General features: G+C 40.6%; 1 protein-coding gene across 1 annotated transcript; it reads left to right on the top strand.

Annotated features, from left to right (window-relative positions):
* Positions 1 to 11,386: 11,386 nt before the first annotated feature.
* LOC119943851 (olfactory receptor 10AG1-like) lies at positions 11,387 to 12,319 on the top strand. Its single transcript, XM_038765034.1, has one exon. It carries the CDS (start codon positions 11,387 to 11,389, stop codon positions 12,317 to 12,319), a length of 933 nt encoding a protein of 310 aa, XP_038620962.1.
* Positions 12,320 to 12,699: the final 380 nt, after the last annotated feature.

Here is a 12,699-nt window from a genome sequence, read left to right as displayed (position 1 = left end):
AAACCCCATCGATGATAAAGAAGATGTGGGCCCATCCAATCTTTTTGAAAACATTGTCTCCCTGAGGCCAGGGAGACTCCACCACTCTCAGAGATGTGAGTTTTCAGGGGGTTTCCTTCAGGTGGAGCTGAGGGAGACGTTCCCTTTGACAAGAGGACCCTGGCCCTCTGACCATTTAATATTCGCCCCACATCCATAGCACTTACATATCTGTATTATTTATTTATTTGTATTGATGTCTATTTCCCCCCTTTCTAGACTGTAAGCTCGTTTTGGGTAGGGAATGTCACTGTTTCTTGTACTTTCCCAAGAACTTAGTACAGTGCTCTGCACACAGTAAGTGCTCAATAAATATGATTGAATTTATGAACTCCCCTATCCCTCCTCAGTCCCTCCTGCCCCCTGCCCTATTTTCAGTCTTTCTCAGCAGCATCTCAAGAGGGGTGATCTCCTTGTTTCTCTCAAAATCCACTCCCTCCACTTGCACATCTGACCCCATCCCTTTACACTTTATCAAAGCATTTACCTCTTCCTTTCTTCCCTATCTGACTGCCACTTCAACTGTTCACTCTCCAATGGCTTCTTCCCCACTGCTTCCAAACCTGCTTATTCATGTCTCCCCTATCCTAAAAATACTCTCCCTTAACCCCACTGCTCCCTCCAGTTATCACCACATTTTCCTCCTATTCCTTTCTAAACTCCTTCATCGCATTGTATACACCTACTGTCTCAAATTCCTCTTCTCCTATTCCCTCTTTGACCCCCTCCAATTTGGCTTCCCTCCTCTTCACCATTCTCTCAAAGATCACAAATGATCTCCTTCTTGTCAAATCTAACAGCCTCTATCCCATCCTAATTGTCCTCTGCCTCTCAGCTACATTTGACACTGTCGATCTTCCCCTTCTCCTCGGCTTCACTGACACTGTTCTCCCCTGATTCTCCCTCTATCTCTCAGGTGGCTCTTTCTCAATCTCTTTCATGGACTCCTCCTCTGCCTCTCTCCCACTAATTGCAGCTGTCCCTCAAGTTTCAATTCCATATCTCCTATTCTCCATCTATACCCACTCCCTAGGAGAACTCAGTCGCTCCAATGGTTTCAACTACTATCCTTATTTGGATGATTCCCAAATCTATATCCCTAGCCCTGATCTCTCTCCCTCTCTGCAGTTTGGCATTTCCTTCTGTACTCAAGACATCTTTACTCAGTTGTCTTGCCATCGAACTTTACATGTCCAAAACAGAACTCCTTGTCTTCTCAACCAAATCCTGTCCTCTCAGTGACTTTCACATCACTGTAGACAACACCAACATCTTTCTTGTCTCACAAGCATGGAACTTTGGCGTTATCCTTGACTATTCTCATTCAACCCACATATTCAATCCATCACTGAATCCTGTCAGTTCGACGTTCACAGCATCACTGAAATCCTCCCTTTCCTCTCCATCCAAACTGCTACAACATTCATCCAAGCACTTATCCTATCCCACTTTGATTACTGTATCAGCTTCCTTGCTGACCTCCCTGATTCCTGTCTCTTTCCACTCTAGGCCTCACTTCACTCTGCTCCCTGGATCATTTTTCTACATAAACATTCAGTCCATCTTTCCCCACTCCTCATGAACCTCCAATGGCTGTCCATCCACCTCTGCATCAGACAAAAACTCCTCACCATTGGATTCAGAGCAATCATTCACCTTGTTCCCTTCTACCTCACCTCACCATTCTCCTACTACAATCCAGCTTGTACAATTTGCTCCTCTAATCCTAACCTAGTCACCGTGCCTCAGTCTCATCTATTTAGCCACCGACTTCTCACCCACATCTTGCCTCTGACCTGGGCCACCCTCCCTCTTCGTATCCAAGAGATGACTACTCTCACCACCTTTAAAGTCTTATTGTAAGCATATTTCCTCCAAGAGGCCTTCCCTGATTAATCCTCATTTCCTCCTCTCCCACACCTTCTGTATCACTCTGTTTTGCTCCCTTTATTCACCTCCCCTCCTCAGCTCCACGGCACTTATGTACATATTGGTAATTTATTTACATTAATGTCTGTCTCCACATCTAGACTGTAAGCTCAATGTGGGCAGGGAATTTGTCCATTACATTGATATACTGTAATCTCCAAAGTTCTGAGTACAATGGTCTGCACACGGTAAGTGCTTAATAAACACAAGTGATTGATTGCCTTAGTAAACTGAATGAACTTATCACAAAGTGTGATCACTTTGCCATTATTTAACTCATCACTAAGTCAAAATGGATTCTTCCCTAGTGTTCTATCTATTGTCCTAATAAAATATTATTGTGCAATAAACAAGAAGATGGACAGAGATGAAAGCAAATTTAAAAGACTGGGAGAAGAGTTATTTGCCTTTTACCCTCTAGTTAGAAGCACATTGAACAGGAAATTTGAGATGTTCTCTAAATGGTTCTAGCTAAAAAGAAGTCTCATCATTGAGGAAAAAAGTATTTTTTTTCAATAGTACCAGCAATATTCATCTTGAGTTTATGAGAAACAAAAAAGGCTAAAAAGGCTAGGCTAATGCCCATGTTATATACCCCCAATCTGCTGTATCTGTTGTTGATATTGTATTGCAGCAGTGCAGAGACATGGGAAAATCTCCAAGGCTGAAACAAGTTTAAAAGGATGCCAGAAAAAATCTTGCTGGGTTTCACCTGTCAAAGAAATAGTGCTTCATGTGACCTCTGGCTCTTGCCCCCAACCACCTCCTATTTTGAGGCTGCAAACTTCAGCAGATAAGAAGCAAAGTGGCTACCAATTCATGAGAGAATTCATGAAGATTCATGGGAATGCTACTACTGCCAATAGTAATAATTATGATAATTATAATTGTGATATACTTTGTGGTAAGTACTGCACTAAACGCTTGGGAATTTACAAGAAAATCAGTTTGTATACAATCCTTGTCCCTCCCAGGAGATGACAGTGTCAGTGAAGCTGAGGTAGGATAATGCTTCCAGGAGAAGGGGGTTGTCAACAGTAGGAACTCCCATTTTACAGAGTAAAGTGAGGCACAGAGAAGTTCAGTGCCTTGCCCAAGGTCACCCAGTGCAAACCAGGATTAGAATTCAGGGCTTCCAGCTCCCTCTTGGCCTCTAGGCTATGTTGCTTCTTTAAGTTACCCTCCCTGGCTGCCTCCATTTGTGTACACCAGATGATATTTGGGAACCCGGCAAATTGGTCTGAGACCAGTGCCATGGACTTTCATTCATTCATTCATTCATTCATTCATTCATTCATTCAATCATATTTATTGAGCACTTACTGTATGCAGAACACTGTACTAATGGCTTGGAAAGTACAGTTCAGCAACAGAGATAATCCCTACCCAACAGCGGGCTCACAGTCTAGAGGAGGGAGACAGGCAACAAAACAAAATAAGTAGACAGACATCAATAGCATTAATATAAATAAATAGAATTATAGATATATACACATCATTAATGAAATAAATAGAATAATGAATATGTACCCCTCCCTCCCTTTTTAAGTATCTTTAAATTCCTACCTCCTCTGTGAAGTCAGCACGGTCTAGTGGTGAGAGCAAGGGCCTGGGAGCTAGTTTACCAAGGGTTCTAAGCCCAATTCCACCACTTGCCTGTTTGTGATCCCAGAGAAGTCACCTAACTTCTCCGTGACTCAGTTTCCTCATCTATAAAATTGGGGATTAAATATCTGTTCTACCCCAACTCTTAGTAAAATTGGTGACCTACAGTAAGCACTGAACAAATGCCATAATTACTATTGTCCAGTTACAATCAGAGACCACTGGTCCTATGTGAATCCAGCAAACTCTGCATAGTAAAACTTTATAAAATAAATGAAACTTTCTTAGGAGTGCCAGAAAAAGTTTCAGTTTGGGAACTGAAATTAGAGACCATTCTGTTCAAAATCTATGTGCTTTATGGAAAAACCAGTACAATCATTTCTTACATCAGAGAAATGTGGTTATCCTATGGTGAAACTCTTCATCCATCAAAGATTCAGGTGATCGTACCTTTCCATCATTCTGGCTGCTCAGTTTAATTTTGGCAAACACTGCTTCCTCTCCCACTGACAATGGAGTTAATCTTTTCTTGAAGCACTTGGGAATCGATCAATCAGTAGTATTTGTTGAGCACTTACTCTGTAAAATCCATGGTACTAAGAACTTGGGAGGACACCCTAGAGTAAGTAGAGGTGATCTCTGTCACCCAGGAGCCTTCAAGCTAATTAGTTTAGGGCAGAAAGATTTTCTCCTGCAGATGACTCAGAAGCAGATAAAACACAATTAGAGTAACTGTATCAGTGAGCCTAGATAAAATCGAATAGTAACCACTCTGGTTCTTGATTTATTGCTCTATATTGAGGGTTGTGCATTTTGAAGTTGGAAGGTTTTCTAGAGAAAGACAGATGGCAGCAAATGGTCCTGCCGAACTAGGAGAAACATTAATTTATTAAAAGGTTCCAGGAATGCCAGAGGGATGGAGGTATCCTTAAGGAATAGAGAGAATGTTTTGATCTGACTTCTTTTATTTAAACATTAATGTCTTTGAAAGCCACCTCTATTTCCCCCAGGAAATTATTGTATTTTCAGGTCCACAGGGTGCAATTCATTCTCAGTATGACCTGCACCCATGAATTCAATCTCACTGTCAACACTGTTGTCTTTGAATGGGGTAGCTCTATATATTCAACTGAAGTAGAAGATACTATGGTAATTAATAAGCTACAAGAATTAAGCATAAATGCTCCTCCTAGATTTCTTTAAAATGACTTTTACAGACTAATCGTTAAAAGCAGTGTTATTCTAAATAGAAAAATTTACCCAATAAGCTTCTTAGTGGCAATCATATATTGCCTTGATTCAGTCTTTTGGGGGAAGTTTCACTCCATAGGTAAGAAGATTCACAATGAAGCTTCACAATGAAGAAGCTTCACAGTGTTGCAATTGAATGCAAATCTTTTGGAGTTGTTAAAGAAGGTCATTTTTTTTTTTCAAAATTGAAGTTCCAGCACTACTTTGACAAGTAATATCAGTCTGCCACCTTACCAAGCATCAGCTCTGAACAAAACAGGAATCAAAGATTTTAAAAATATCATATACAATTGCTAGCTGTGCTTGAAATGAAGTGAGGATCTTATGCTTAAAAAGACATGTTGTTTCTACAGCCAGGGACCCACTCACCACAGTCATGGAGATTACCTAAACTTCTCGGCTTAATTGATCGGCAGAGTAAAACTAGAAACTCAGAGTGGAATCCTTCTTTCCCCATCCTTGAGGTGAGTAGATAAGATCAAAAAGTCTCTTTTAGAGACTTCTGTTTACCTCCTTCCAGTGGTTGTAGTAGAAAACATTTATTCCATTTTTTAGGGTTTTTTTATCAAATATTAATAATAATAATAATGATAATAATAATTATAATAATAATTGCATTTATTAAGTGCTTACTATGTGCAAAGCACTGTTCTAAGCGCTGGGGAGGTTACAAGGTGATCAGGTTGTCCCAAGGGGGCTCACAGTCTTAATCCCCATTTTACAGATGAGGGAACTGAGGCCCAGAGAAGTTAAGTGACTTGCCCAAAGTCACACAGCTGACAAGTGGCGGAGACAGGATTTGAACCCATGACCTCTGACTCCAAAGTCCGTGCTCTTTCCATTGAGCCACGCTATTAATGAAAATCAAATCATGTCACGCAGATTTCTGTCTGAGAAAATTGCTTGCAGATGGAATATTAAAGCACAGCTACCATTATAGTTATAAAGCATATAAAGCATATAAATCATATAGAGCATATAAAGCATGGAGCATACAGTTAATTTATAGGAGTAATCTCTTCAGGTTTATAAATTATTTTAATATTCAAGTATTGGTAGTCCGCGAACTGTGTGTCAAAGTTTTTCCTCTGTTGCCTATTTTTCTCAGATTTTTGGTTAGATTTGGAAGGGGGAAGCAATTTTCCAGCAGATATTTGTAAATTTTATTTTAAATATATTCCTTTGTTAATATGGATCCAGGTAAAGTTGCTGCAAAGGGTTGAACTGGTAGAAACTGAAGGATCTAGCCACCTTGCTCATTTAATCTCCTTTAGATATGTTTCATGTCCAATGTCTGAATTAAATCCTGCAACTGATACTCCTGAAAGCATTATCAGACCTATTGCAGTTACCTGTGTGATTATATTGTCACTGTTCTCAAGAAAGTCAAATCTAGAGAAGAACCTTTAAAATTGTATTTCTCAGAAAGCATTCTGGGAGTGTCTTTTAATATATACACACTTCACAATGATAAAAAATAAAACTAGCTGCTATCCCTTTGCCCTTTGATTTTTTTAATTTTAAGACGTCCTTGTCCATTTCCTAATTGCATCTTGCCCCTAAGAATGAATCTCCAATATACTGAATAATACTTAACTTCTCCCATAACCAAGAGAGAAAGATCAAGATTGAGATTCATGTTTTACAGCTGGTGAAGTCAAAGGAAATAGTCATGAGCTGATGATACCGGTGATGATACTAGTGATTATTATTATTATTATCACAATACATGTACCTGCCAAGCATTGTCCTAAGCTGTGTCCTAAGGTCAGTCCCAGTACCTGCACTACAAGCTAAGAGAGATGGAGAAGACATATTTTATTCCTATTCAATAAGGCCCAGAGAGGTGTCCAAGGTTACACAACAGTCGAATTGCAGAGCTGGGCTAGAACCCCAGAACCCTAGTTCCCTGACTCCCAGTAGACTATGCTGCCTCTGTGGACCTTGGGATAACACTACAGGGATTTAGCTAGGGCAGGGCCAGGCTAGGCTAGTTCATGCTTTCAGTCTTGGCAGGGCTATAGTTCTGGAGTTCTTGACCCAGTGTTTGCTTAGTAAAGTGCCTGGCACACAGTAAGCACTTAACAAATACCATAATTATTATTATTATTATCCCCTTGTTTCTAGATCCTGTAAGAGGCAGGCTGGACCTTTGGACCCTGAGCCCGCCTGGCTCCTGAACCCATCTGGCTGAATTTCATCTACCACAGTGCTCAGTTCAGTGTTTGGCACATGGTAAGCCCATAACAAATACCACAATTACGATTATTATCTGGTCCCCCAGAGGGGCCCTCCCCACTGAATTGGCTCATATTGGTATCAGAGGAGAATCAGTTTCCCCAGCTGAGTCTCTCACATCCTCACGTCTAAGGCTGGCCACAGAGGCCAGAATGCTGCCAGGCTGTGTAATGAGTGACACCAGCTCAGAGGCCTCCATGATTTTGTGGAACCACTGTGCAGATGTTAAGCCCCTCTACATGAATGGCAACAATCAATCGTATATATTGAGCACTTACTGTGTGCAGAGCACTGTACTAAGTGCTTGAGAGAGTACAGGACAACAGAGTTGGTAGAAATGTTCCCTGCCTAAAAATCCTTGGCAAGGGGGCCCAGGTCACCCCTGTTCAACTGAGGGATGGAACTAGGGCCATCACTGCTAGACGTAGTGAACTCCTGATAAGGAGATGATGATTGTGGTACTTGTTCAGCACTTACTATGTGTCAACAACTCTTCTAAACACCGGGGTAGATGCAAATTAATGAGGTTGGGTGGAATCCCTGTCCTATATGGAGTTAGCAGTGAAAGGAGCCAGAAGAAGGGATATTTAATCTCCACGTTACAGTTGAGGAAACTGAGGCAGAGAGAAATCAAGTGACTAGCCCAAGATACTCTGGCTTTCAGGGTTTTGCACTTTCCACTAGGCCATTCTGCTTCTCAAGAAGATGGATATTGCCCTGGGCACATAGGGTATTGTGATGATTTCACATGAACCACATTGCCAAACTCTGCAGATTTCCTATCAACCAAAAGAGGTATGCCAGAGGGACTCCTGGACTTCTGACTGCTTCCCCACTGATTCAGGCCCCTCACATTCCCTTTCCAGATCTGTGAAGTTGGAGCTACCAAAGTCAGCTGCAAAGGCAATGGGTTCCTTTTCTGTACAGGGCAGAGGACATTCTAGTCAAAAACTGGACTTCCTGGAATACAACAAGATGCCTGGCCACCTTGCTGGGAACTACTTTGGACTCTGTGATCCTGGGTAGCCTTCTGCAAGGCACCAGACCAGAGCAGGCCTAATACGAACATAAGGCGATAAAGTAAAAGGAGTGTAAACAGTTGGACAGAAGAAACATTTCAAATAGTGACACAAAACCAGGAGAATGTGTCTACCAACTATGTTATATTGTACTCTCCCAAGCACTTAGTACAGTGCTCTGCACCCCGTAGAAAGCTATCAATAGACGCAACTGGTTGATCATTATTATCATCAGTATTAGCAAAGTAGCCTGGCCAGTGGAAAGAGCACGGCCTTGGGAGTCAGAGGACCTGGATTCCAGTCATAGCTCTTCCAAATGCTTGCTATGTGAACTTGGACAGGTCATGAACCTTCTCCATGCCTCAGTTTCCCCTCTTACGTACACTGTGAGCCCCATGTGGGATAGAGATTGTGTCCAACCTAATTCAGTCGTATCTAGCCCAGCACATAAAACAGTGTTGGACACATGGTCAGTGCTTAACCAATACCATGAAACAAAATGAAAACAGCTTACCTTAGGGATTTTTGGTGGACAGTTGATAGACAGTAGGGAAAGATTAATCAACTAGATGCTCTCTTACCTTTCCCCTGATTGCTGGCCTGCTTCTCTCGACTCTGGGAGTGGCCTCAGACCACCGTGGCTAGGAGTAAGAAAGAAGACAAGAACGGAGAAGTGCCAAACCTTGAGACAACGCTTATCAAGCAACCCCACATATTCAAGTTGGGATAGCCTGATAGACTTAGACATTGAAGTGACTACACTGGGGGAAGAATGCTAAAACATTGTAGCAGGGCAAGTCCAGGTAACCATAAGGAGTTTTAGACTAGCGATATTACAAAACTACCATTTCAGAATTGACAGCCAGGTTAAAGAGCAATTTGCTTTTGTTATCCTCATTAGGAGTTTACAAACCATAACATATCCACCCCAGGTTCGCAGAGTTCTTCTGAGAGAGAAATCTGAAACAACTACAGTCTTAAGACTGAGAGCACCGACTGAAGCAAGAACTGTTCCCATTGTATGCTCCAAAGCAGGTAGCAAAGTGTTCAGTACATAGTAAGCACTGAACATTTACCACATTATTAGTAGGTATCAGAACAATGCTGGTCAGTTTCATCTCGTGTAGGCATTCTAAAACAAAACTTTTTTTTCAGTCATTGCTCAAATGAGATGTGTTCTGGCGTGGCTCTGTTTCTATTTTCCTAAACTCTTCAACACCACCCATTGCACCTGAATTCCTAGAATCTGGACCAGGTTGTTTTGACAACAGAGATCCCATTTACCTAGTGACAGGGCCATTGTGGACATGGGAAGTTTTTAAAGAAATTTTACTGGGGAAATTTTTCTATTCCCAGTAAAAATTACTTTATTTCAACCACTTCAAATGTGTTCCATTGATATCTTTCCATCAACCTAACTTCAAACTAAAATGTCGTTTTTCAATTTACTTCATTCCAGATCTAATTCGACTTTTCTTCTTTTATTCAATCTCCATAGTCCATCTTCCAAGTTCTGTAGGAATAACAATCCAAGTACTGCATCTGATTATTGATGCAGTGTTCTTTGGAATTTTATGAAATGCAACTCCTACTCAATCTCCACCACAAAAATGTGTAAAATAACTCTAAAGTTGGACTTCATCAGTTAACTTTTATTAACTAGCTCTTGTGTGAGGAGATATTGAAGATTTATAGCACCTCATGTAACCCATCAAGATCATCAGTAATGGTTTACAACACTTATGTACATAATCAAACGTATTTATTGAACACTAATGTATACAGAGCACTGTACAAACTGCTTGAAAGAGTACAATATAACAGGATTGATAGATATACTCCCTGTCCAAACTGAGATTACAGTTTAGAGGGGGAGAAAGACATTAAAATAAATATTAAGGATATGTACATAAGTACTGTGGAGTTGAGAGGGGAAGAAAAATGGCAGTGCACACCCATAACTTATTTATATCAATAGCTGTCTCCCCTTCTAGACGGTAAGCTACTTTGGGACAGGGAACGTGTCTGTCAACTCCATTGCATTATACTCTTCAAAACATTTAGTACAGTGTTCTACATACAGTAAGCACTCAATAAACCCAGTTGATCAATTGATTCCATGTCTTCTTAAATACACTTGAACAATAACTGCTTCAGGATTCTTGCCATTATATTTTCTACCTAATTTAGACATATTCTTCAACACATTTGATATTTTCTGCCTCAACTTTCCAATTCCTTTAAACAGAGTTTATGAACTCAGAAAATATATGTGGAACTTTTACCCTTAGCCAGTCTCATTTGGGGACATTTTCATTATGGAAATGTACTGACTAATTTGAATAAGTATGTTTACACGTAAACATAAGTGTAAACATATAGTATGTGAATATGACTGATAAAATTAATGTGACTAATAATTCCTCCAAAAATTGAGTGCATCAAAGGATTGTTTCTGGCCTCTGGTGCATTTACTATATAGAGTGTGACCTTTTTCCTCCAGTGTGCCCTGGACTTCTTGAAACCTCTCCTCTTAGAGTCGCCACATTTTTAATGTCTACACTCATCTGATCTGTCCTCCTGCAGCCTCCCAACTCTCCATCATCAATCCCCACTATAAGGTTTTGCTTTACTGCATCTTTGAAATGTTTCATTTTTGTTTACCTCTGTTTAGAGTTTCTTCTGTCTTTCCTTTTCACATGTCCCACCAGCCACGGGCAAAAAGCATTCGTCATTGCTTCAGTGCTGGGAATTTAAAGAACCAAGATAAATGGACTGCTCTGTTATGTTAAGTTCTAGCTTCCCCTCCACACTCAAAAGGAGACTAATAGCTTAATACTCACCCAGGCATCAAGGGAGAAAAAAAAGGCCATACTAGAAAAACCTCTTCCTCCCACATCATCCTTCAACTTAGTGCAACTAACCTCATCTCCTTTCAGATGCATTTTATTGCAATTCCAATTATTTAAGTCAGTGTACTTGGATCTGTGACCTTTGGTTATTTGATATTCACCCCACCCTCAAACCCTCAACGTTTATTAACTTATCTTTAAATTTTTTTATTATAAATCATTTATTTATAAGGATATCTGTCTCTCCCTCTAGACTGCAAGCTTGTTATGAGCAGGGATCATATCCCCTAATTCTGTTGTATTGTATTCATCCAAATGCTTAGTACAGAACTCAGCATATAGCAAGCACTCAATAAATACCACTGATTGATTGATTAGGTTTCTTCTTCTAATGACGATCAGTTCACAAAGCTTAGTTCTGACTTGCATTCTTTGGCGTTGCTATTTCTACAGATGAAACATACAAGACAAAATCACACCACCGTGACAGAGTTTGTTCTGATGGGATTCTCCAATGCTCCCAAACTTCAGAGTTTTCTTTTTGCAACATTCTTAGTCATTTATATGATTATCCTGATGGGAAATAGCTTAATCATTTTAATAACTAAAACCAATCGAGCTCTCCACACCCCTATGTATTTTTTCCTTAGGAATTTGTCCTTCTTAGAAATGGGTTACACATCCGTGACTCTCCCCAGAATGCTGGTGAACCTTTGGACACAAAGTAGAACGATTTCTTTCTCAGCCTGTGCCACCCAGATGTATTTCTTTCTTATGTTTGGATCCTCGGAGTGCTTCCTCCTGGCTGCGATGGCCTATGATCGTTACGTGGCCATCTGTAACCCCCTACAGTATTCAATAATCATGGATAACAAAACATGTCTCCAGATGGCAGCTAGTTCCTGGATCATTGGCATTCCAGTCCTGATAGGGCAGACGTATCAGATATTCTCCCTGCCCTTCTGTGATTCCAACAAGCTGAACCATTTTTTCTGTGATATCCCACCAGTACTCGAACTGGCCTGTGGGGACACAGCTATGAATGAACTCTCAGTCTATGCTGTAGCTCTGCTCTTTGTAACAGCCCCATTTCTCTTGATACTCGTGTCCTACATCAAAATCATCTCCACCATTCTGAACTTACCCTCAGCCACAGGGAGGCACAAAGCCTTCTCCACCTGTTCTTCCCACCTCATAGTTGTCACCTTATTCTTTGGATCTGGTATCATCACATATCTATGTCCCAAGTCAAGCCACTCAGCGGATGTGGATAAATTTCTGTCTTTGTTCTATACAATTGTAATCCCAGTGTTTAACCCCATGATATACAGTCTGAGAAACAAGGAGGTGACAGTTGCCCTGAAAAAATTTCTATTACGATTTTAAAGTCACTTGAATGAAGGAAGCTGTTTTCCTATTGACTCATCATGATTGATTCCAAGAAACTCCATTCCTGGTCCCTTAGGAAGCCACCCTCTGGCTACCACAATCACCCCAAGACTATATAGTTATCCCTTCAATACTCACTTTCCTGTATCCAGGGTGACATTGTGTTAAAATATGGAATCTTTGCCCTGGCCACAGGTTCTTTTACACGTAAAAGGGGCCTGATATCCAGTATGTGGGAACCTGCTCTGACTTCCATTTGCTGCTCAATTAAATGTAATGTAAATGTAATTAAATGTAAAGTGATAAAGGCATCGGTTTGCGTGATAATTGAAATCTCTACGCTGAATTTTCTACCATCTAATTTTTTGACCATCTAA

This window comes from Tachyglossus aculeatus, chromosome 22 (genome assembly GCF_015852505.1).
Source record: "Tachyglossus aculeatus isolate mTacAcu1 chromosome 22, mTacAcu1.pri, whole genome shotgun sequence".
Lineage (NCBI taxonomy): Eukaryota > Metazoa > Chordata > Mammalia > Monotremata > Tachyglossidae > Tachyglossus > Tachyglossus aculeatus.
The sequence above is the reverse complement of the archived record's forward strand: the minus strand, read 5'-3'. Positions and strand labels throughout refer to the sequence as shown.